The sequence below is a fragment of the Notamacropus eugenii genome, chromosome 2, assembly GCF_028372415.1.
Source record: "Notamacropus eugenii isolate mMacEug1 chromosome 2, mMacEug1.pri_v2, whole genome shotgun sequence".
Lineage (NCBI taxonomy): Eukaryota > Metazoa > Chordata > Mammalia > Diprotodontia > Macropodidae > Notamacropus > Notamacropus eugenii.
In genome coordinates this window covers 459,958,287-459,985,016 of record NC_092873.1, presented here as the reverse complement: position 1 = coordinate 459,985,016, position 26,730 = coordinate 459,958,287, and the positions used below count along the sequence as shown (strand labels likewise).

The 26,730-nt window shown below is 38.6% G+C and overlaps 1 protein-coding gene and 1 long non-coding RNA gene across 2 annotated transcripts in view; one reads left to right on the top strand and one right to left on the bottom strand.

Moving 5' to 3' along the window:
- Positions 1-7,502, bottom strand: part of NIBAN1 (niban apoptosis regulator 1) — a 195,805-nt gene extending 188,303 nt beyond the window's left edge. Inside the window, exon 1 of the mRNA XM_072648397.1 lies at positions 7,224-7,502. Within this exon, the coding sequence (XP_072504498.1) occupies positions 7,224-7,278 (55 nt within the window). The 5' untranslated portion in view covers positions 7,279-7,502. The remainder of the gene's footprint in view (positions 1-7,223) is intronic.
- Positions 7,503-12,894: 5,392 nt separating this feature from the next.
- LOC140529618 (uncharacterized) lies at positions 12,895-26,160 on the top strand. The gene is made up of 4 exons (XR_011975618.1): positions 12,895-12,977; positions 18,084-18,232; positions 25,589-25,662; positions 26,068-26,160. It is a non-coding gene; the product is annotated as an uncharacterized lncRNA (long non-coding RNA).
- Positions 26,161-26,730: the final 570 nt, after the last annotated feature.

The window sequence follows — 26,730 nt, the reverse complement described above, 5'->3', positions numbered from 1 at the left end:
TAGACCATCCAATTTACACCTTCCCAGAGTTTTCAGTGGAGAAACATTAAAATCTGTTTCCCAGTCTATAGCAAATGAATCAGTGCTGTCAGTGTGACAGTCTCCCCGGTATTAATCATCCTCTCGATTTATGCAATTTGGCCCTCTTAACTGCTGCCATTGATGAGCCATGGACTAACTTACTATCTCCAAGAAATTTATCGAGGTTGGCACAGAGACCCACTAGCATGGAGCAGTGGAGAGGGGGCTGAGTCTTATCCCATACCTCTTGGCCTGCCATCTCTATCCCCTTTATAAATTTCTTCAGGATACTTTCCTTTCATTAAGGCAAGAAGACCATCTAAGTAGGTTTTGAGATGTACTTGGTAACTCTATCTGAGGACTGTTTTTCCTTAAGAGACACTCACGTAAAGGGATAGGAGGCTAGAGCTGTGATTCAGTGAGACAGGGAACTCTCAGGGTGAAGAAACTCCCTCTACAAATGAAGGTCTGCACTTTCTCTTTAATTTAGAATTCTAGAATTACCTAGAGCAAAGATTTCAAACATGCAGTCCAAAGCTCCAGAATCACATTCAAATATAATTGCGAAATAGTTAGCAAAATAAATAAAAATACAACAATGTGTTCAGTCATTCAGTCATGCCTGCCTCTATGTGACCCCATGGACTTTGTCCATGGAGTTTTCTTGGCAAAGAGATGGAGTGGTTTGCCATGTCTTCCTCTAGTGTGTCCTCATTTTACAGATAAGGAACTGAAGAAAACAGGGGTTAAGTGACTTGAACAGGGTCACACAAAAATACAATAAAACACAGATACTGTTATGTGACTTTCCACATCAACATGTGGTCAGCAGGGATCCTTATATAGATAGGATTTAGTGGTCAGGGTTTCTATTTGAGTTTGACACCTCTGACCTAGAAAACTGAGAGGTTAACTACTTAGGGTCACACAGCTAGTATGTCCAAGGCAGGTCTTGAACCTGGGTTGTTTTGGCTTCCAGACAGCTTTCCAACCATTATACTACACTGTCATGCACATGCAAACATAATTAGCTCTAATTAGCACTTCTTCACTATAGCATTTACCACCTTTCAAGAGTACGCCTCATTCCAAATTTCCATTGGCTTCATCAGTATCTCATTACGCACAAATGAATGTGCATAACATGAAGAATGAAAAATAACAAGTTAGAAATCTATATAAGATGTTTCAAAAATCTTAGTGCAGCTTTCTCTGTATATATATATCTGTATACATACATATATATGTGTATACATACGTATATATATATATACTGTGTATATATTATACACACACACACACGTATTATGGGGGCAACAAGGTGGCACAGTGGGATAAGTGATAGACCTGGAGTCAGGAAGACTTCTCTTTCCGAATTCAAAACTGGCCTCAAACAGTTACAAACTATGTGACTGTGTGCCTCAGTTTCCTCATCTGTAAAATGAGCTAGAGAAGGAAATGGCAAACCACTCTAACATCTTTGCCAAGAAATGCCAAATGGGGCCACAAAGAATGGGACATGACTGAAATGATGGGACAAGGACAGCAACAATATTTAATAGTATATAGTGCGTTTATTTAATTACATCGTATTTAATACTACATATTTGTTTATCAGTTGACCTGGGCCTTCTCACTTCTCTCTCCTTTCCTCCTTCACACTTCCACTCAGTCTTGGTCTGTTCTAGGCTTCAGGACGAGTTCAGCCTGGTAGTGGAGGCCCTCCCCATGGTAGTTAGAACATACCTCCCAAGTGTGTATGGACATACACATTCTGGGTAAATCACAGGAACTTAAACTGAGAGCTAGAAGGGATGTCAGAAATCATCTAGTACAATCCCCTAACTTTACAAATAAGGAAACTGAGGCCCAGAGAAGTTATATGATCTGCCCAACATTGCCCAGCTAATAAGAGGATGCTAGGATTTGGACCTATGCCTTCTGATTCCAGATCCTGTACTCTACCCACTGTACCATCTAGCTACTCAAGAGTTACTTATGAATTCACTTAATTACGCATATGTTGAATTACTCCCCCTCCTGGAATATAAGTTACTTAAGGGCAGGGATGATGTAATTTGTTTTCATCTTTTTATCCCCTGTACTTAAAATATAATAATTGATCATTATATTCAACTGAGTTGAACTTTGGATGAGGAAATGGAGCCACCGAGGAGTAAAATGACTTCTCCAAGATAAAGACTAATCAGTGACAGAAACAGGAACTGGTGCCAATTTTTTTTGTCAGTTTCTCCACCCAGACTAAAAGCTTTGCAGGATACTTGGCAAGTGGTGGATGCCCTCCCCCAAGGTACATTCCACATAGGACTAAACTACTACGTTAATACATTAGCATTTTCTGACCCTATACTTGAATTATTCAAGAAAGGCAGATTTGTTGGCAATTTTACTTCCTTTCTGTTTCATTTTAAAAACACAGTGCCAACAAAAAAAGGAAATAAAAGTATTGCTAACACAGAAAAGTGACTCTTTTAGAAACTACCATATGGTTTTAGGCAGCTCCCAAAATTTAAAAGAAAAAAAAAACTGTTGTTGCTGCTGACCTGGCCTCTGCAACATGTTTGCAATAGTGATTCTGCACAGAAGGAAATGTCATAGACTGACCATTGTGCATCGTGTAACTTGGATTCTATTAAAGGGTTCTGATGCTAAAAAAAAATGCCTTGAAGACCCAGAAATTGAAATTGTCCCTGTGCGATTACTCTTAGGACTTATTTCATGACAGTAATTACAAAGAAAATTACAAAAAGTGATTTGAAAAAGATCAGTGAGGGGCTAGAGAGGATCCCTTCCATTCAGAGAAATTGGAGTGGAGGGGACTGCACAAAAGGCTCTTAGAAAAGATTAATAACAAAACTTAACATTTATTTCTAAGTCCCTTTTTTACACAGGGATATGAGAGAACTTAGGAAAGAATGAAGTATCCTGACATCCATATGAGGGAGCTTCTAATTATTACAAAAATTTAGAACAGGCCATGGGCATCTAGGGGGCACAGTGAATAGAGTGACAGACCTTATCAGGAAGACTCATCTTCCTGAATTCAAATCTGGCCTCAGACACTAGCTATGTGACCCTGGACAAGTCACTTAACCCTGTATGCCTCAGTTTCCTCATCTGTAAAATGAGTTGGAGGAGGAAATGGCATACCACTCCAGTATCTCTGTCAAGAAAACCACAAATGGGGCCACAAAGAGTCAGACATTAATGAAAAACGACTGAGCGACAGCAACAACAAAAAGAACGGGCTGACAGAATGAAAGAAGCAATGACTTAACCTGGAGCAAAAAAATGGTTCAGACTCAAATATACAGGTACATACGGCTGAAATCCCACAGCCCTCTCCTCATTTCATATATATATGTATTTATATATGTCACTGAGAAAGTCTACAAGCATTAAATATTTATAGAATGAAAAAGCCTCATTCAAACAAATGGAACTATTTTTTCCCTTTATTTGGGAGAGAGAACTCATTAAATTTTAGTCTTACCTTAGAGAAAGGTTATCATTTCAGTGACCAAAGTCTAAAAAGAAAATCCAGTGGTTATCTCAACCCCTTCATTTTACTGAAAAGATTGCTGAGGACCAGAGTTACCCAAGGTGTCACAGGTGACAAGTGGCAGAGCTGGTATTTTTAACTCCAACTGCAGCCCATTGCCACTACATAACACTGCCTTTCTAATGGAGGACTTCATTGGCAGCTATGTCAAGGGAAAACATTCATGGATTGGTACTTGAAATTTACCTTAGACTGTCCATCATCCTATAAACTGTTCTGTCAATAATTAAACCAAAGTTTCATGTGCTTACCAGGTACCCTATACAAGGAGGCAGTAGGTAGATTCAGAAACATAAATGAATGTACGATCCTGTGATATTTATTTATATGCCATCCATAAACCACATCAAACACTTTTTTTTTTAAATAACACTTTCCTTTTTTGGGTAGAAAGGGAGTGAAAGACCAATAGACTCATAAAATAGAGGTTCATTTTCTCCTTTGGCATTTTGTCTTCCTCTTGCCTCCTCCTTTATAAAAGATCTACCTAATAAAGAGTTTTGGGACAAATGGGATGGAACTGGGACCTTACTGTGAGTCAACCAGTATATGGTATTTCTGTATGCACAGCACAATATTGTGTTTTAGAGCATATAATTATTGTAATTTTATATAAGGGGCTTCATATTTTGACAATAGTGATGTGTGCAGTGGAGGCAGCTAGGTGATTCAGTGGATACAAAACTGGACCTGGAGTTAGGAAGATCTGAGTTCAAATGTGACCTCAGACACTTACCAGCTGTGTGACTCTGGGCAAGTCACAACTTCTGTCTGCTTTAATCCACTGGGGAAAGAAATGGCAGACCACTCCACTTATCTTTACCAAGAAAACCCCGAGGACGGTATTGGTGTGCTATGGTCCACAGGGTCAAGAAGAGTCGGACGCAACTGAACAACGACAAAATGTGTACAATGCCCTGGCAATAGTTAACTTTGCAGAGTGTCAACCCTACTTCAAGTAAATAGTAACAACTGACATTTAGGTGATACTTTGCAATCTACAAGGCACATTTTCTATATTATCTCATTTTATTATCTAAACAATCCCGTTCTGTGGATGAAGAAACTGATGCTCAAAAATATTAAGTATGTAGCTCAAGGTCATACAGCTAACAAGTAGCAGAACGGTGAATTCAGCATTCTTTTCAGTGAACCACAGTTGCCTCCCAATAATAGGTCGCTTTTATGTAGCACTTTGAGGTTTATGGCATACTTTTCTCACGACAACTCTGTATAGTAGATCTCCATTTTATAAATCAGAAAACTGAGGAAGATGAAGTACCTTGCCCAGGGTCACGTAGTTAACAAAGTGTCAGAGCTGGATCTGAATCCAGCACTCTCTGACTAAGGCCACTACTCTTTTCCACGAACAATTCTGGACTTTGAACAGCAATTATAAGGTGGATAGATAACATTCTGGACTTGAAGTAAGGCAGATCTGGGTCCAACTCCAACCTGGGACACTAGCAGTATAACCTTGTGCTAGTCATTTAATATCCGAGTCTCAGTGTCCTCATCTATAGAATGGGAATAGTGGATAGAGTGCCGGGCCTGGAGTCATCTTCCTAAGTTCAAATCTGGCCTTAGACATTTACTAGCTATGTAACCTTGGGCAAGTCACTTAACCCTGTTTGTCTCAGTTCCTCGCCTGCAAAACGAGCTGAAGAAGGAAATGACATATCACTGTAGTACCTCTGCCAAGAAAACCCCAAATGGTGTCACAAAGAATCCAGTGGGGACTGAAAAATGAATAAAAATGTAAAGTGCTACGTAATCATCCACTGTTCTAGTTACAGGCACGTCTAATACTTCCTGAGATATTCTTCCAACATTTAAAGCCACATTCTAATTTTCCTAACAAATAAACATTAGCCTCTCCTCACTCTGTCCACCCCCCTTCCCAACAATGTTATGACTGTTCTGTTTCTTTTGTTTACATAAATAAATCGCTCACATTTCCCCCTTCTTATAAGCAATTGTATGAAATTAACGTTTCAAGGAAAGGCCATGTCTTGTGCTCTTGTCAGACTGTATCACCTATGCTCCCTTCTTTCCTCTAAAAGCGCAGTGCAACAGTGGTCCCCGTTCTGTTGGACTTACTGTGCTTTGCATACAGAAGGTTCTTAATAAATGGTTGTTGAATTGGTTTCTGAGCTAAAAAAAAAAATCAGCTATCTTGGTCCTTCATTAGATTGTGGATTCTTGGAGGGAAAGGACTGTCTTTTGCCTCTTTGTTTCCCCAGCACTTAGCACAATACTTGGCACATAGTAGGTGCTTAATAAATGTTTATTGACGGACAAGTTCTTTGAAGTGCTCTAGGATTGGCCTAGTCCAAAGACTCTTCAGATCACTATGCTCTAAAATGAATGTGGAAAAAGAACTAAGTAAACATTTTCCTCTTAAGACATTTTCTGAGAGATAGGGTAAAGTGTTGGAAATAAGAATCAGTCCCAATTCAGGCTTTCCTAAAGAGGGCTAGAGTAAATTACAGGGTTTAATGTTTGTTTTCCTACTCTCACTTGACAGAAGACATTTCTGAGAGCAGAAATATTAACTTTGTTTTAACACGAAGATGTGTTTACTAAAGTCTTGGCATCCCTGGCCTTCCTGAGAGGGCTGTCCCCCTCCTTTGAGGATGCTATGGGCAAGGTTCTAAGACACCTAGAATACCTAGGAACGAGAAGGGGATGACAGTTTCTGCTCAGTTCGGTTTTGTTATTGTACCAAAATCTTTCCAGAACCACCTTCTCGTGCCCAGGGTTTACAAAATCCTCCCAAAACACCGCTTCTCCTTATCTATAAACTTTTGCAACGGTTTCAAAACAGGAGACTGTTCCTCTTCTGCTTTCCCTCCCTATGGTGCAAGGAAAGAAACTTTTCAAACCTGGTAAAGTAAAGAAGTAGCCTTTTTTCTGCGTCTGAGGAAATAAATCTATCAGCACTAATTGAAAAACAAACACCAACTCCACATTGTAGAGAAGGGAATACTGTTTTGACGTCGAGGATTCCCGACAACCTCTTGGAAGCAAAACGATAAACTGCCCCAGCTCTCTACCTGCCAAAGCAAGCAGACTCGACCTGGCGCTGAGACAGGACTCGTTGGGCAGTGCCCACGGACCGGAGAGATGGCTCCCAGAGACACCGAGCTTCTAGGGCAGTGGGGCAGAGGCAGGGCAGAGGGCAAGGGCAGTGGTTACCTCCCACCTGCGGCTCCCCTTGCATCTTTTCTCCCTTAAGATCATCGCCTACCGCTACCCATAACATCCCCATTCCTGTCTCTTACGCCTCCAGAGCAGACTTCCATGATCCCGGTAGGGGAATCCAAGAAAAACCTTGGGTAACACCCGTTGCTCCACCTGTGATCAGGGCCGATCTGAGGTCCCCCTACACCTAAGGATCGCCAGGCGGGGGAAGGGAGAGGAAACGTCCGTCAGGAGGGGAGATCTGATGCCCAGCTGGGGTGAGGGATTCGAGAGGCAGCGCTCCCCCCGCCCCGAGTCCTGCCCCAGCCTTCTGGGGCCAGGACTGAACCCAGATGGGTCAAGAGCCGAAGGATTTGGCCAGGGAGTCAGAGCCTAGGAAGCGCAGCCCTCCAGGGGCAAGTCTCTCGGAGTGTACCTTGGATATAAGTGCACTTGCTCTCATCCAGCTGGCTGGAGGCAGATCCGCCCATGGTGCCGAGGCTGCGGAGGCTGCGGAGGCTGCTGCTTCTGCGGTTCTTGCTGCTGGGACGGCTTCGGAGGCTGCTGAGGACGATCTCCCTCTGCTCTGGACTTGCTGCTGCTTCCCAAGCCCTCACCCCACCCGGGGGCGGGACAGGCAGCTCCCACTGGGCAAGCCTTCCCCCTGGAGTCACGGCCACACGCCCAGCAGCAGCCAAGCAACTGGAGGCTGGTGGCTTCTAGGTGGGTGACCCAGTGTGGGCTTTAGGTTTTCTTCAATTAAAACGCAAACTTCCTCCGAGAGGCGCCGCCTTCTCAGACGCCTCCTTCTGGTCCTCGCCCCTGGCAGCGTGAGGCAGGCAGGCAGGGCTTTCCCTCTTCAAAATTCGCAGCTCCAAGAATCTACAGACAGTCTGCTCTCTGTCTCAGGCTCTTAACTTTGTCGTTCTTTCTACTCATCCCTCACCAACGTGGAGATGCTCAGGGTGAGTAGGTACGTCTTACTTAATCCAGAATCTTTTTTTTTTCCTGCAGGGAGAGTAAAACTACAACTTGGGAGAATTGTGGGGTTTTCCCATTCCTATAGGAATGAGATGCAAGGTCCTGAAAGTGTTTCATTGGTTTTCAAATAGTTATTTATTCTAGAAACTTCCAACTTCTACCGTGTGCCCTTCCTAGCCTCTTTTCCTTTCAAAAAAAAAAAAAGAAGAAGAAGAAGAAGAGGGAGAAGAGGGACAGAGAGAGACAGAAACACACAAAAAAGAGTGAAGAAAATTATTGCAGGAACAAAAATAGTACAGTCTATGAGATTCTGCTCCACATAATCTGTTAATTAAGGCATAGATATGCTCATGGAACCTGTAGGATTCCATTTACTATCAACATTCATTTCCAGTCATCAGAAACCTACTATGTGCAAGGCACTGTCTATCTTAACCAATGGTTCATCTTAACTAATTGGCATCTAGACTCTGGATGCCTGTATTCTAATAAATATTGTTCACTTCCCAAAATTCTTAATTGTTATTGATTAATAATTATCAATATATTTCAATATAATAATAATTGATAATTATCTTAATTATTACTGATTATTTCTTAACAAATAAGACCCAATCCTGGTAGAGCTGTGGATTCTAAGAAATGAAAAACCTTAGCTACACTCTGTAAGGATTTTACCTCGTCACATTATAACAGTGTCTAGTAGCTACTTTAACCTTAGCTCCATTTTTTTCTTTTCAATTTTTATTAATAGCTTTTGATTCTATTTCATTTTTAATTCCAAATGTATCCATGCCTCCTCCAGTTCCATGATTCATCTCTTGTAACATCCCTCTCTCAGTTCTCTCCCCACTCTAGTCTATCCTTCACTCAGTTGAAAAATTGCCCCTAAACTTCTTAAAATTGAAGTCTAATTACATTACCCTCCTATTTGATAAAGTCCAGTGTCTGTTACCTCCAGGATCAAATATAACATCCTCCCTTGGCCTTTAAAGCCCTTCATAACCTACCTGACCCCTTCCTATCTTTCCAGTCTTCTTACACCTTACTCCTCTGCACATACTCTGCAATCCAGTAACACTGGCCTCCTGGCTGCTTTTCCTCCCACATTACCTAAGTAGGCATTTTCCCTGACTGTGGTCTATGCCTGGAGTTCTCTCTCTCTCTCTCTCTCTCTCTCTCTCTCTCTCTCTCTCTCTCTCTCTCTCTCTCTCTCTCTCTCTCTCTCTCTCTCTCTCTCTCTCTGTCTCTCTCTCTCTCTCTCTCTCTCTCTCTCTCTCTCTCTCTCTGTCTCTCTCTCTCTGTCTCTCTCTCTCTGTCTCTCTCTCTCTCTCTCTCTCTGTCTCTCTCTCCTGTCTTCCCTGCTTTCCTTAAAGTGTCAGTAAAGTCTCACCCTGGCAAGAAACTTTTCTGAGTTCCGCCTTAATCTTATGTCCTTCCCTCTGATATCTTATTTGCTCATACTTGTTTGCATGTTGTCTGCTCCATTACACTGTGAGCTCCTGCAAACCAGGGCTTTTTTTTCCTTTTCCTTTTTCTTTTTTCTTTTTGGCCTTTATGCTTACCAGAGTGCTTGGCACTATGACTAGTGGGTACTTTGATTAATAGATCAATTAAATGACACAAAGAATTTTTAAAAAGAAAGAGTGGGACAGGAAGCAGTCCTCTAAAACTAACCAATACAACAATTGAGTTTGACAGTATAGCCAGTGTTCCATATCCATAGCCCCTCACTCCTGCAAAGAAAGGAGGAGGTGCCTTTTCTCATCTCTTAGGACCTACCTTTGGTCTCAGTGTTTAGTTGTTTTGTTTTGGTTTTTGTGGTTGTTCTTTCCATTTCCATTGTTATAATTCTGTGTATTCAGTTTGATTCATTCCATCTTCATTCATATAAAGTCTTCCCATGCCTTTCTGCAAGTTTCATATTCATTGTTTCTTATAGCACTGTAATATTCCATTATAGTCATGTGTCACAATTTACTTTCATTCCCCAATCAATGCTAAAACCCCCCATTTTTATGAGTACTTCCACACAAAAAAAGAACCATCTGCATCTCCAGCCCTGTCCTCTAGACCCAAATTCTTCAAGGATAACTCTACCTGGAGATCATCATAGCATTTCAATCTCAACCTGTCCAAACTAAGCTTGTTCATTTTTCTCCTTTGCTTTTTCTTCTGACTTTACTAATTCTATCTGTCATTCAGTCCATTTCCCATGTTCTTAGCCTTAGGGTTCTCTTTGCTTCCCCACCCTACTTCTCATACCAGTTACTTACCAAATCTTATTGATTTCAACCTATTCAACATTTCTGAAATCTATGTCCTTCCTATTTCTGTTGCTGCTATCACATTACAGGCCCGAATGCTAATACACTCCTCACTTGGGCTACTGCAATAGCCTTCTACTTGATCTTGCTATTTAATCTGTCTTCCCCACTCATTGTAATCATGCAAGAATTGTCCTTATCTATACAGCTGTTCAAGTTCCTGCTCTGCCATACACCCTCTTAATTGACAAAGGTGATAATAGGTGAAAATGGCAGTTGTTTGAGGGCTTCTGAAAGGATGGGCACATTGATGTAATACTAGCAGAGTTGTGAATGAGCTATACCTCCAAAGTCCCTGTGCATACCATTTGACCCATCAATAGACATATGTCTGCAAAGAGGTCAAACAAGAGGGAAAGAACCCACATTATATATATATATATATATATATATATATATAGCCACTTGTTATAGCAAAAAATTAGAAGCAAAGTGACTGCCTACCAACTGGGAAATGACTGAAAATATGTGGTAAGTAAAGGTAATGGAATATTATTGTACCAAAAGAAAAGACAAATATAATAAATCCAGATGAAATTGTGAAGAGTTGTGTGAACTGATGCAGAGTGAAATGAGCAGAATCAGAACAATTTATATGAGGATCACAATACATACAGAAAAACAACTACAAAAGACCCAGACTCTGAAAAGACTAATGAAAATGGATAATGAAACTGCTACTGACTTCTAGACAGAAAGAAGATGGACGAAAGGTTTAGGATAAGACATCTACATCTCCAACATGTCAAGGTGTTTTACTTGACTAAATATTTGTCATAAAAGGAGGTTTCTGTTAGGGACAAGGGGAAGAGTTAAAACAAAAGAAAAGAGCATCAATAAAATATTTTAAAAGTACATAGAAAGAAAAATAGTTCAGAAGGGAACACAAACAGGAAAAAATTGTTACCACAAAAATTTATAAGTACTTCCACAGAAAGAACCATCTACATCAAAAGTTTTGTTACTACCTGTTAACTTCAAGTTAAATTTAATATACACTTTTTTTAAAAAAGCCCAAACTGCACATTCACAGTTTCATGTGCTATATACTTTGGATTCATCATATACTAAAATGTTTTTTTTAATGATTGCTAAGTTCATGATAATTTTTTATTTTTTATTAAATTTATTTTTTTTAGTTTTCAACATTTCGCTTCCATAAGATTTTGAGTTCCAAATTTTCTCCCCATGTCTCTCCTCTCCCCATCCCAAGACGGCCTATAATTTGATATAGGCTCTACATATGCATTCATACGTAATAATTTTTTAAATCTTGAGTGGCTTCCTGTTTTCTACCAAATAACGTACAGATTCCTTTGCTCAAGAAGCACTCAAGACCCTCCATTTCTGATGCTATCCTACCCTTCCAATGTTATCTCATATTATTCCTCTCCATGTCCTCCATGCTCCAGTCAAACTGGATTGCTCCCTTAGATCTCACATAAAACTTTATTGTACAACTTTTTAATACACTTACCATGTGATATTATGTGCTATGGTTATCTATGTTTATGTCTCATCTTTCTGCTAAGTTATAAGTTCTAGGAGTGTAGGGACCATGTCTTAGCTATTGTATTTCCCTGAGCACCCCATATAGTGTTCTTCACATATTAAGCACTTAATAAATGTGTGTGAAGTGAATAAATGACTGAAGATTGATCTATGAACATATGACCTGTCCAAGATGAGCAGCTGCCTAAAATAGGAAGATTAGCTAAGTGACCACATGAGGCTTCTAACACCTTTAAGAATCTATGAAAAAGATACATGTCTAGTCTTATCTTTGGACAATTAGATGTAAGAGCTAAAAGAATCCAGAGATGAAACTTTATCATCCTACCGCCATAAAAATCTCTGAACAGTCATCATCGAGAATAAGAAAAGGAGCAAAAACTCATCACACTTGAACATAATGTGTCAATAGCATTTCCATACCTGAAAGCTGCCCAGATCATTTCTTCCTAAGCTTAAAAAGACAAATTTTCTGAGTGATTACTCTCAATGGGTCTAATAATAAGGCCTAATTGGCTGCACATAGGACAAGAATGATTCAACCTCTTCTCAGCTCTGAGATGCTGCCCATAGTGCCCCAACTGAGACAATTTCCATTTTAATCTGAAAGAGCCATAAAAACATTTGAATTAATTTAATAGATAATTAAGTCAACTGGCACATAAGAAATATTTTTAGGCAAGAATGTTCTATAATTTAACCTATTAGATTGTTTGAATCATTTCTTAATACTCCATTCATCTGATAAATATGGTTTAAGTGTAGACTCCAGGAAAACATTCTAGTAATGGTACAGCCTTTGTCTATTCACAGAGCAGTGATTCTTTCCATTGGATAAATTGCTTTTTATGTACCTCGGAATAATCAATAGCTTCATTGTTATGGAAAAAAGTTAATTTGCCCTCACAGTTCTCTCAGCTATCAAAATCAGCTGTTCACTCCTCAGGGTTTCTCAGAGAAAAGAGGTGATTTTAACCTGAGTTCTTTTGCAATGTTTAAAATTCATATAAAAAACTCAGAAGATTGTGGTGAAGAAAAGAGGTAACCATAGAGCAAGGAAGACCTAGTGTGAAGTCCCTACTTGGACACAAATTGGCTGTGTGACCCTGGGCAAGTCACAACCTCTCAGTCCCCTAGGCAGCTTTCCAAGCCTTGCAGAGAAAATGCTGTTTCATCAGGAGAGGGAATGCCACGTCAGGTGTTCCCTATACCAATGAAATCACAAGTCCAATCCCTGTTCCATAATATTATTTATTGTAAGGTAGAACTTTAACCCTCTTAATTTTAGGCTTGGACTGTATCCTCTTTTCCTGTTCCTGTTGAGGACATCACCATCTTCCCAGGAGTCCATGTTTTCAACCTCAACAAAGGTATGATGCAGCTGGGTGGATAGAGCATGGACCTCAAATCAGGAAGACTTGTGTTCAAATCCAGCCTCAGACACTTAGCTGTGTAATCCTGAGCAAGTCATTTAACTTCTGTTTGTCTCACCTTCGTTATCTGTAAAATAAGGATAATAATAGCACCTGTTGTTGTGAGATTCAAATATGATAATAACTGTAAAGTGCTTGGTACAGAGTAAGCACGCTGTATGTGTTAGCAATTATTATTATTTTTAGAATAATCAATAGACAAAAGAAATCAGCATGGTATATAATCAAATCTAAACAATGTTTTTGACAAAAGGGTGACATAAAAAAAAAACCAAGATGATAGTTTTGGATAGGCTTGGTGTCAATAACCTTAACAAATTGATAAATAAAAGTGATTTGCAAAAAGCACTCCCTTTTCCTTTCCTATATGATTCTGCAATGCAGTCATGAAGGATGTGTTTCTGGAGTATGTTGGCCAGACGATCTTTTTGCTTTCATTGTTCCTGAGTTAGTGCTTAATGAATGGCAGAAAGATACTGAGAAATGACAATTTCTCTGTGAAAGAAGCTATTTTATTGACTGCAGCAGGCTCAGGCTTGTAATGTTGCCGTTATTACTACAGGACAGAATGAGTTTCATTTAACCTTCTGCCTTGTTCTCAGCAATTGGCTGTCTAGTCATACACATGTCAAATAGCATTTTCAAGATTTAAATGGTTTGGGTGCCAAGTATTCTGCCAGTGACAATAATAGTTTTTGATAATAAGTCATTTGAATTTTTTTTAAAAAAATATTTTACAAAGTACTTTCCTCCCAAGTCTGTGAGATACTGAGTGCAAATATCCCTATTTCACAGATGGGCAAACTGAGGCACAGGAGGTTAAATGACTTGTCTTGAGTCACACTGATGGGAATAGGTGGAACTTAGACTTGAATCTATGTCTTCTGAAACACTAAATATTCAAGAGGAATTTTTTAAATCTGAGATCTCTTTCCTTGATCTCTCCTCTATACTCTCAGATCCTGTTTAAGCTCCCATCCCATAGGGTACATCAGGATAGGATGGACTGAAGAAAACAGAAAATAAAGAGAAGGCAAAACTATTTTACTTTTACTTTTTTTTTCTTCCAAAGAGAAGCATCTACACTGAAAAAGATAGGGAGGAATGTTAATGATTAAAAGGGAGTTGAAAGCCAAGAAAAATGAGATGGTAATTCAATTCATTTTAATTTAATTTAATTCCATTTAATTTAAATTTAATTCAACAAACATTTATTAAATTCCTACTGTAGACAAGATATTATGCTGGTATATATTAGAGATGTGAAGACAGAAAAAGAAAACTGTTCTAACTCTCAAGGAATTTATAGGCTCTTGTTATATGGCAAGGGTGCCTCATGTACATAAATAAGTAAACACAAAGGATTTTTTGAAACTAGATCTGTGATTATATTGGTATAGGAAACTCCCACTGAGGAGACTCCTCCTGATGAAGATGGGCATTTGCACAGCAATTTAAAGTCTTGGTTGCCTGTGGGGCACTAAGAGGTGAAGTGACTTGCTCAGGGTCATAGGTCAATATGAGTCAAAGGCAAAGCTTAAACCCACTCCTTGCTTTGATGGTGGCTCCCTAGGCTAGAATGCCATTCAAATACAAGTGTATACAAAGCATATCTAAAGTACTTAAATATATTTATAAATGAATGAATTTAATGAATGTCATTTTAATAAATTATAATTAATTAATAAATTGATAATTAATTCACAAATATAAATGTTTAAGCTGAATTAAATAAATAAATGGTGGATTTCAAGATAAAGGGTAATTGTTATTGTTGTTTGTTGTCTGTCTTTCAGCTTACCTATCAAGAAGGTCAGATCTTGACTAGCAAGTGAATTGGATTTAAGTGAGGCAGGGCTATGCAAAGTCATCAGCCTCACTCTCTCCTCCCAAAGGGTAATTTAAAGATAAATAGTATTACTAGTTGAAAGGATGCAGAAAGGCTTATTGTAAGTTACCTTCTGACAGCTCTGACATGCTTTAAAGAAAGCTAGAGACTCTAAAGAGCTGACTTGTGATTAGAGAACACTCCAGACTTTAGGGGCACCTTTTGTAAATACAGAGATTGGAGTTGAAATATCATGTACTGGCTAGTTTAACCTGAACAGAGAGCACATGAATAATATGAAAAAAAAGACATCTTCTTGGAGGACTTTAAAGGCTGGGCTGAAGATCTTGTATTTTATTTCAAAGGTAATAGAGAAGCACTGAAAGATTTTGACATGGTAGTGAGGTGACAAGTGACATGGTCCCAGGGGACAGAAGCAGTTAGGAGTGCAATGGATAGATAGAAGACTAGACCTGGGGTTCAGAAGACCTGGTTCAAATCTAGCCCCAAACACTTGTTAACTATGTGACCTGTGTCTCAGTTTCTTCATCTGTAAAATATGGGGTGATAGTAGCACCTAACTCCCAGGGTCATCGTGAGGTTTAAATGAAATAATATTTGGAAAGCACCTTTTCAAACCTTAAAGTACTACAGAAGTACTAGTTATTACCATGGTCAGATATATTTTAAGAATTTTGCAGTTGAATAGGGGGTAGTTTGGCAAGGGAAGGATTTGGAAATAGGGAGACCAATCAAAAGATTACTGTAATAATCCAAGGGAAAAAAGTCATCAAGGTCTAAGTTACAGTAGATTCTGTGTTAGTGGAAAGATGGGATGTATTCAAAAGTCGTGAAGGTAGAATGAAAAGACTTGGCAACTGGCTAGACATGGAGACTGAAAGAAGGGGAAGAGCTGAAAATGACTCTGAGTTTGCTAACCTGAGTGACTGGGAAAATGGTGGTACCCTTAACAGAATTAAGGAAAGTCAAAGGTTGAGGCAAGTTTAGGGGAAGATATAATAAGTTCCATTTTGGACATTTTTAGTTTGAGGTGCCCATCCAGGTGGAGATGGTAAATGTGGACTGGTTTTTGCCTTTCTTTGTATCCCCAATGCTTAACACAGTGCTTGGCACACAGTAGGTGCTTAATAAATATTTGTTGACCAACTGACTTGACTGGAGTTCATGAGAGAGATTACAATTGGATACCTGGGTTCTCCCTTTCTGTGAATATCCAGAAAAGCTAACACATATTTAAGGCACTTTATGGGTGAGCACCTACTCCAAACTACTGCTTATGAGCAATCCTCTTTATATCCAGATACCTAATTCTCCCAGAAATTATCACAGTACTAATGGGGAAAATATATACAGAGAGAACATATGTGATCAAGGAACATACATGAAAGTTACATACATAGGGATTAAGTGTGTTGAATGAACAAGAGTAAGGGCAAAACCATGCATGTAGAGGGCTCAAATGAAGTAAACATGTATGTCCAGAGCACTTTCAAGGAGAACCCCTTGTAGGTATGCATGCAAGACTGAGGCAACTCAATTCATATCTCTAACGCTAAAGAGTTGCTGATATCAAGGTGTTGTTCTCTGCTGTTCTTTGTAAAATGCTGCTTCTATGTTCTCAGTGGGTACATCGTCTTTGTTGCCTCTTCTAGGTATGTCACCTTTGCTGGGCATTGTATCTCTGGACTGGTGCCATGTCTCCACTCTTCAATCTGTGCTAGATTCTATGATTCTCAAGCTGCTTTCTGCTTTCATTTGTACCAGTGACTCCACTGCATCCTCCAGAGATCTGACAAGTATTTTCCTAAAGTGCACATCTAACCATGTCACTCCTCTCCTTTGTCAATTCCAGTGACTCCCTATTGTCTATAGAATAAAATATAAATTCCTCTTTTCAACTTTGAAAACCTTTCATCTTCATAAATAAATAACTCCATGGGGACTGATGAGTTGATCAAGAGAGAATATAAAGAAAACAAGATGTGCCATGATAAAGCCTGGGAATATGCCAGATATGGAATCTAGCTGTTCTGTATGTGTTCAAGTCATCAACCTAGTCATTGACTGATTAAGGGGAAATTTACATTGACTTGTGTTTTCTTTCCACCTACATCTACGATCCCCATTGTATGCAAGCTTTATTAGAGTATAAGAGTTTGGAGGAGGGAGGAAGGAAAGAGAGCTCAGATTTTTGAAATCTAAGGACAGTTAATACTTTTAAAATATGTAAAACATTTAATATTTTAGAAGCCCAACCACATGATAGGACAACACAGAATGGTTACACATGTGCCAGTTCTCCTGTCTCTCAGGAGCAGGTCCCACCAGTCTCCCATGTAGATAATAACATTTGAGGTGGTTGCAGCATTTGCCAAACCTCATTACACTGCAGTATACCATTCAATCAATTGTATGATCATGAAAATTCATCTGCTGTACAAAATTGTCTCCCAAAGCCTACCTGTTTCTTTCCTATACTTTTATCAAGAATATCCTCAGTATATGTGCCTGTTATTTTCATCAATATTTTATAAAAATGAGGAATTAGGCATATAGATCAGTGGTTGCTAATTCCTTCTAGATTGCTTTAAAAAAATACCTTCCATGATTTTTTTGAGTCATTTGTAATCCTCCACTCCGAAATATCTTGAAAATCAGTCCTTCAATGCTTTAAAAATTATGCCACTTTCACATTTATCCTGTATATTTTTGGTACAATCTTGTCACTTTTCACCACTTAAGTCTTACTAAGTGTCACTTCTAATTTTCCACCGGGTGCTGAAATGTGAGAGTTCAAACGCTGTCATACCTAGTAAGCATATAACAAATATTTGTGGAATGGAATCCTGAAAAAGCCAATTTATGTTGCAGTTTTAGTGTTTTAATAACTGAAATACTTTAAATATCTTAAATCATTCAATTTACAAGTATTTATTGAGAAACTTGCTCTGTATCAGGAGCTATGGGAACCACAGAAGAAATATAAATCATTGTTTCTGCCTTCAAGGAGTTTATAAATGCTATGAAAATTCAGAGAAGAGAAAGAAGACTCAGTGGGGGCTGGTGCAGCTGGGGAAAGCTTGGTGAGAAAGAGAAGGGACTGGACCTTGAAACTCTATATTTCAGGCTATCATGAAAATCTATCAGTTTATCAATAACAATCATTTCTTTTTTTCTTTTATTTTCTTTTTTAGGTCGTAAGCATACTTTTATTTCTCTCAAGCTGGTGGCATGCATGAGGAGCTGCAGGCACAACTGAGTTTGCTTTGGGGTTAGGCTGCCCAGAGTATAAAGACAAAAACCACAAAGATGCTTGGGAATGGCTGTGTCGTGGCCCAGCCAGGTACTGCCCACTATTCCTTGGGTTTGGTTACCATGCCATTTCTTAAAACAAAATTTTCTTTGTAGAAAGATCACTGGATTTGAAGTCAAAGGATCTAGGTTTTTTTTTAAATTCTTGGTTTGCTACTTACTATCTACATGATCTTAAGCAGATTATTTTATTTTTATGCCTATGTTTCTTTTGCTAAAAATATTTTATTTTTCCCAACTACATGTAAAGACAATTGATAACAGTCAATTAAAAAAATTTTTTGAGTTCCAAATTCTCTCCCTCTCTACCTCCCCACCCCCTTCACTGAGACAGTAAGTTATTTGATATATATGCCTAAGTTTCTTAATTTTTCATCTGTAAATGAAGCAGTTATATTAACGAGATGGTACCTAAAATCCTTTCAGCTCCAAATCCATAAATCCTTGGGGAAGGGGAGAGGATTTTTCTGAACTTAAATAGAGAGAAGAAGAAATGGAGAGAGAGGAGAGAGGGGGAAGGAGAGGGAGAAGAAGAGGGACAGGGAGGGAGAGAGAAGGGGGTAAGAGAGGAGAGACAGAGACAGAGAGACAGAGAAAGCATTTCCATACATACAGCAGAATGAAAATCACTACATTTTTTTCGTTTGTTTCAGTCCTGTCTGAATCTTCATGATCTCATTTGGGGTTTTCTTGGCAAAGATACTGGAGTGATTTGCCATCTCCTTCTCTAATTCATTTTACAGATGCTAAAACTGAGACAAACAGGATTAAGTGATTTGCTAGTGTCTGAAGTTGGATTTGAACTCAGGTCTTCCTGACTGAAGTTCTGGTGCTCTATCTAGTACACCACCTAGTTGCCACCCTCCATTTCATACTGCTTGTTTTAAAAAATCAATTCTATACATTCTTTTCAGAACTGCTCTTCTAACTTTTGTGCATAGTGCATGGCAAATAGTAGATATTTAATCATTGCTAGTTGACTGACTGATTGACGGTTTCCTTCTGAACTTTCTTCTGTTCTGTGCATTTAAAAAAAAGGTAATAATCTTATTTTTGATGCATCACTATTACTAACTCTCTCCTCCTCCCCAAACAAAAGAAAAAAATCTTTTAAAAATAAACCTAGTCAAGCAAAATGAATCCATTCAGTGACCATGTTCAAAAATGTTTCTCTTCACCTACTGTCCATTATTTCACTGTCAGGAAGTGAAGAACATGAATGACAGGTCCTCTGGAGACATACTCATTGCATTGGTCAGAGTTCTTAAGTCTTTCAAAGCTGTTGTTTTTCAACATTGTTGCCCTTGTATAAATTGTTCTCCTGGCTCTACACACTTTACTTTGTATTAGTTCATACTACCCAGGATTCTTCTCCAAAATAGTCTTTGTTGGCATTTCTTACCACAAAATAATATTTTATTACATTCATATACCTCAAATTTATTCATTGTCTAAAACAAATTGTCCAAAAGGGCAAACTGAGACCTCTTGAAGGCTTTAGCTTGAAAAGGCCAAGGTTCCCCACTGCATTTGGACCAACCCCAGTGGTACTGATTCATATCTGGGCACTGGACCCAGATGGCTCCAGAGGAGAATGTGAGGCTGGTGACTTTGCACAAACCTGCCTCACTTAAATCCATGTCATGGCATCACCTCCATGATGTCATGGTCCTCTTCAATAATGAAGAACAAACAGCAGCAAGCAAGCAAAAGGCCATCTAAGGCACCCCCTTAGAGTCTAGGTTTTTTCTTTTCTTTTTTCCCACCTTTCAATTCTACCCCTTTGGTATCGGAAGTTTATTTTGCTTGTGACTATTAACTCCTTGGTATTATCTTCTCTCTAACCCTCAACCCCCTTGCTTCTATGTTGAATTGGGTATATTTTTACACCAAACCTTGTTTGTGTGTGTGTGTATAAATGTCCTTTGCCCATCTCTGATAAGAATGAGGTTTCTTTATTTTCTATTCTCCTATCCCTTCCTCTGTGTTTGTATATTCATCCCATACTCCAGATACAAGAAATAGCAAATCCCTTTCTTCCTTCTTTCCGTAGTAGAGAATTTCTGCTTTTATTCTCCCTTATATTTTCCCTCTTAAAATCCTTAGGACAAAATGAACCCACTCTCAGGACCTCTGCTTTTCTTATGTAACCTGAATCCCAAAGCCCCATGATCTGGGAGTCTCTCTTCATTCATAGAGACCAACGTGCACTAATGTGCACCTATGTGAGGGGCAGGTTGAAGCAGGACATCTTAAGTCTCTTTAGGTCTCTTTGGATTCTACATTCATTGCAGGCACTTCGGATTTCTGGAGTGAAGATCTATGATGCCAACCCCATTTCAAGTTGCTAAAGGGAAAATTGGGAAGGGAATTGAGAAAGGGAAAATTCTTCTGGGAAGAAGCCAACATGAGAGGAGCTAGCAGTCTCCATTATGCCTCTATCCCCAGTTTGCTACCCTAGAGACTTCAGGAAATTTCCCCTTTAGGTGAGGAAATGGTAATCCACTCCAGTATCTTTGCCAAGAAAATTCCAAATGGGGTCACAGAGAGTCAGACATGGCAGAAACAACAAAGCAACAACAACTCCAAAATTTCCTCACATGTATTATATGAACTGCCAGGTTTAATGTGATCCTCTCTATAGATCCATGGTACTTGAATTGCTTCTTTTTGGATGCTCATAGATTTTTTTTCTTTGACATGAGAGCTTTGGATTTGGGCTGTGCTTTTGCCATTCGTTTTAAGAAGTCATCAGTGGATTCTCTCTGATTTTATTTTGCCCTGTGGTTCTAATGGGTAGTTTTCAGTTATGATTTCTTGCAATATAGCATCCAGGCTTTTTTTTTAAATCAGAGTTTTCGACGAATGGAATAGCTCTTAAACTGTCTCTTCTTCACCTGTTTTTAAAGTCAGTTTTTTAAAATATCAGGTGTCTTATATTCTCTTCATTTTATTTAATCTTTTGATTTTGTTCCAATATTTCTTCCTGTCTCATGAAGTAGTGGATTTTTTTTTCTTTTCTATTTTTTAGAAGTCTATTTCTTGGGAAAGATTTGTTACTTTCTCTTCTAAGCTACTTATTCCAATTCTTTCCCTAAGACCTTTTATTTATCTTTTTTTATCTCTTGCATCATTTCATTTAGGTATTCATGTAATTCTTGTGGAAAATCCATTTTTTCCTTTGTATTTCTGCTTCCAGTTATTATATAGTTCTATTTGCAATTCCTTTGGACACTAGTTAGTTGAGTTTTTCGTGTCTCCAGCTTTAGTTCCTGAATTAGGGCTTTGTGCCAGGGCTGATTTCTGTTCTGTGCTACAGTTTGGGGTGGGGTAGTAGACTCTATTTGGTCTCATTTTGGATCATATGAATTCCTGCGCTAGTCTTTACCTCCTGGGACTGACCCCTTGGGTCTTTGAGGTACAAAGAATTAAGGACTTCAGAGCCGCTGGTCTGAATTCTGCAGCACAGTCCTCAGCAGCACCATATTGGGCACTGCCCACTCTTGGGGTTTCTAACTATTCTTTATTAGGGCAAGGGGGAGCTTTACTCTTGCTGCTTCAGTATGCAGAAACTTGCAGGCTATAGGTACACATCTCTGGTCTTGCTTTGCTGGAGATTCTCCCCTTCCTACTGCCCTGACTTTATACATTTCTGTTGTGGAAAAAGGTACAGTTTCTTTTTGAATTTCTTGATCATTATTCATTCTGTTGTGAACTTCAGAGTGTTGCCTGAGTAGACAGTCTGCCTCTCATTCAGGTGGCCATCTTGGCAAAAAAGGCCCTAGCAATCCTTGTTGGTCTACGTATAGATGATAGACAGATCATAGAACATTAGAGCTGGAAGGGACCCTGGAGAACATTACTCCAACTCCTTCCTTTACAGATGAAGAAACTGAGGCACAGAGGCCTTAAATGAATTGCTCAAGGTCACCCAGAGTGGTGAAGCAGACACCCAAGTCTGGCATAAAGGATCCTAGACAGAGTCAGAAGTGAATTTACAGGGCCTTTATTTTATATATGAAGAATTTGAAGGCCATAAAAGTTAAATGACTTGCCCAAAGACACTGGTAGTAAGGTATAGACCTAGGATCAGAACAGTAACTGGAACAGGGTAATCAGGGTTTTCTCTGAGAGCACTGCCAGCACTTGTAATCTTTCAACATCTAGAAACGTAGGGCTTTGTTAGCAAGATTCAACAGTTAAAATAGTAAGTTACCAAATGGTAGGTATTTCTTCTATACCCTTGCTGGGGGTCCTCTCTAGCCCAGTTACTTGACCCATGGTCAAAGGCTCTGGCCAGTATTCCAAGTCAGGGGCTCTTGACTGCAAATCCAGCACTATTTCCATTATACCTCAATAACTCTTACTCTAATATTCTTTCTAATATTGATCCTATTAATACAAGTTTTAATTAACATTTACATTTCTCAAAAGTTGCCTAATTGTTATAAGTCCCTTATGGAATTATGAGATATATATTTTTTTAGTATTGGGCTTTATACAGATTAAATAATAAATATGTCTGATGAGAAGTCACATGACAATCAAATCCCTTCTATTTACACACATATGTCCTTGAGAATATAGCAGCAAACATTCAATACTGTAACTTCATGGTTTGACCTCATAATATAAAAGGCTCAGCTTAAATGAAATAATGGCTTGAATATATATATATATATATATATATATATATATATATATATATGGAAAGAAAGAGGAAAAAGCATTTTAAATTTCTAAAATACTTTATATACACTTAAACCTCATAATAACACTGTGAAATTGTTGATAGTTATCATTATGCCCATTTTTATAGATGAGAAAACTGAGACTTAGCTGAAATGACTTACCCAAGACCATATAGCTAGTCAGTATCAGTGGCAGGATTTGAACCAAGCCCACATGGCTCCATGTCAAGGAGTCTATCTACTGCATTAAGTTGCCTCTGGGAATAGAAAAGTGAGGCTGGTGACCTTGCACAGCCCTCCTTCATGCAAATCAAAGTTAACTACAAGTCATGTCATCATCTCCCTGATGTCATGATCCTCTTGGAAAACAAAGAATAAACACCACCACAACAACAATAAACACCTGTAATGGTTTAGAATTAAGTACAAAAACACTGGACCTAGCTGAAATTGTCCAGTAACATCTAGATGAGCAGATACCAGTCTTAATAGTCTGAAAAAAAAGAAAACAGGTCAACACAGTTAACTTACTAAAAATCGAGGCTGTCTTCATCATCACAATAAACTGATTTCATAAGCTGTACAGTGCCCAGCCAACTAGATCTCAAGCATGGTGCTAAGACTTCAAGGGAGCCACCTACTGGATAACTATTAATACTCATTGTGGAGTATACTCTGTTTAGATATTAAGGAGATTATGATGGTGTTCATTCAAGTAGAACCAATGTGTACCCAGACTGATGCTGGTGCTAGTCAGTGCTCCTCATAAGCAATGATATCTAAGACTCCTTTGCTCAGGAAAGAGTGGCTAAATATAATGGAACCAGAAGTCAATTTTTGTGTTAGTGGTGTTAGTAGTAAAGAGAGGCACCATGGGCTAGTGAGCACTGTGACAGGCTTGTAATCAGGGAGACCTTGGTTCAAATCCTGCTCTGACATTTTGCTTGATACATGACCATGGGAAAAATCAGTAAATTTCTCTGAGCCTCATGCAACTCTATGGAATTATGAGTGAGGGGCATTACATATACTTGATATATTGATAATAAAAGTTCTGAGATGATCTGAAGAAAAAAAAGCACAGAATTACCCTTCCCCCTCATTGGCCAATTTATATTTTAAAAAATTTTGTTGATGCCTCTTTTTTTATACCCAAGGTCTTTCCAGGTATTACCACTGTTACCACCCGCACATACCACGATTGAGCCCTCCCTGGTAACAAAGAATAACAGTTAAGCAAAACTGACTGACACAGTAGCAACTCCCTTTGCAGTGCATAAAATATTATCTACCCATAATCTTGCACCTCTTAATGGGGGGGAGGGGAGGAAGATGTGTTTTGACATTTGTTCTCCTTGGCCAAGATTGGTCGGTAAAATTAATCAGATTTCAACTGTCAGGACCATAAGATTTAAATAGGGAACCATCAGCTTGGAAACATAGTTTGGCAAAACTAGAAGGAATCGCTGAAGCCAGCTAGTCTGACCCTGTCCTTTTAAAGAGGTAGAAACAAAAGTCCAGAGAAGTTGGGACCCTGTCCAAGGTCAACTAGTGGTGACAAAATGACACTTCATCTAGACACATTTTTGGCACATAATTGTGTCCTGAATTACTATCTAATTATTTCATGTGTTAGGTTAACAATTCATTTTTCTCATTCTTCTACAAATGACCAACGCAACTTTTCTACATGAGGAGCAACCTTTTGAAATTTACCAATCTTTCAAGGTTCTGAGCCCTGTATTTAAATTTTTTTTTTCAAATAATGAGTCATCTTCTCTTTCTCCCTCCTCTTCCTACCCCTCTTCCCCCTGCCATTGAGAAATCAGGGAAAACAAAACCCCTGTTACAACCGTGTACAGTCAAGCAAAACGAATTCCCACATTGGCCATGTCCAAATACACACACATACATATACACATGCATACATATACACACATATGTATGTTTATACTCATATGTATATTTCAATCTATACTCAGAGTCAATCATTTCTCCTTTAGAAGGTAACATGCTTTATCATGAGTCCTCTGGAACTATGGCTGGCTATTGTGTTGACCAGGTTTCTTTCAGTGTTTTTATTTTTATAGTATTGTTGTAATTGGATAAAATATTCTCCTGGTTCTGCTCACTCCATTTTGTATAGATCATACAAGTTTTTCCAGGTTTCTCTGAAACCATCCCCTTCATCATTTCTTACAAAACAATAGTATTCCATCACATTTATACACCATAACTTATTCAGCTCTGCTCCAATTAGTAAAAATCCCTTTGGTTTTCAATTCTTTGCTCCAACAAAAAGAGCCACTCATCAATATTTTTGTACATTTGAGTCCCTTTCCTATTTCTTTGCTCTCTTTGGGGTATAGACCAAGTAATGGTATTGCTGGGGCAAAGATTATGCACAGTTTAACAAACTTTGAGCATAGTTCCAATTTTCTTTCTAAAATGACTGGACCAGTTTATATAACCATCAACAGTGCATTAATGTACTTATTATCCCAAAACTTGTCTAGAACTTGTCATTTTCTTTTTGATGTCAACTTTGCCAATTTCATGGGTATGAGATGGAACTTCAAAATTGTTTTAATTTGCATTTCTCTAATTATTAGTGATTTAAAGCATTTTTAATATGGCTAATGACAATTTGGATTTCTTCCTTTTAAATCTGTTCATATCTTTTGACCATTTTCCAGTTGAGAAGTATGAACCCCTGCATTTTTTAACGTTCTAGAGAAGAGAGGGGTGGGAGACAGGACGAGCATCACTGGTAAGTGAAGTTTTCTGAAAGAACTGTAGAAAATTTTGTCTCAAAAGTAGTCTTGTCCAAATAGATTGAAATTTCTTCAATTAGAGATTCACATTACGATACAAGTTAGTTTGATCAGATTGCTTCTTAACAGTGATTATAAACCTTGTCCCTTTTCTGGTTTCATTAAAAAATATGTAAATATAAAATAATAAAAATATCCATTTATGTGTATATATGTATGTTTATATTTATATGTGTATATTTATATTTATATATCCACTGCAGCTAGGGAGCAAAGTGTATAGAAGTCCAGGCCTGGAGACAAGAAGACCTGAGTTCGAATCCAATCTCAGACACTTATAACTTGTGTGACTGTGGGCCTATCATGAGCATGAATGTTATTGGTGTGCTTCTGTTTTCCAGCAAAAGGAAGTCTTCAGTGTATGAGAACACTGGATACCTAGAGAAGAAATCAACTGAGACATGGGAATGGGGAGGGAAAAAAATCAAAAGCAGGTAAGGTGAGAGAACAGAAACAAAGACTAATTTATTCTCTTTGTCTAAAGACAACGTGTCTGCACTCCAGCCAGACGTGTTTCGTCTGCTTCTGGCTGCTTCCTGTTTTTTGACTTGTCTCGTCTGTTTGCTACTTCTCTTGCTTATCCCAAGTTTTTAACTGCTTTGCCCAAGATTTCCTTCCTGCTTCCTTGGGTTTGGATTTTCACTCTCCTTCATGATCATTGAAGTTTCTTTCGCCAATGTATGATTCATTGCCATCACACACCTCATTCTGGTCCCAAGGTAGCAGCTGCTGGCAAAGTCGTTAAATTCAATTAGACTTGGGTGATATAAAAACAAAAATGAGAGCATCTGTCTTCAAAGAGCTTATGGTCTACTGAGAGGAATATAGCAGATACACAAGACAGCAAATAAAATACTTTGTTTGTTGATGTTCAGTCATTTCAGTTGTATCTGACTCTTTGTGACCCCATTTTGAGTTTTCTTGGCAAGATATTGGAGTGATTTGCCATGTCCTTCTTCAGCTCATTTTACAGATGAGGGAACTGAGGCAAACAGGATTAAGTG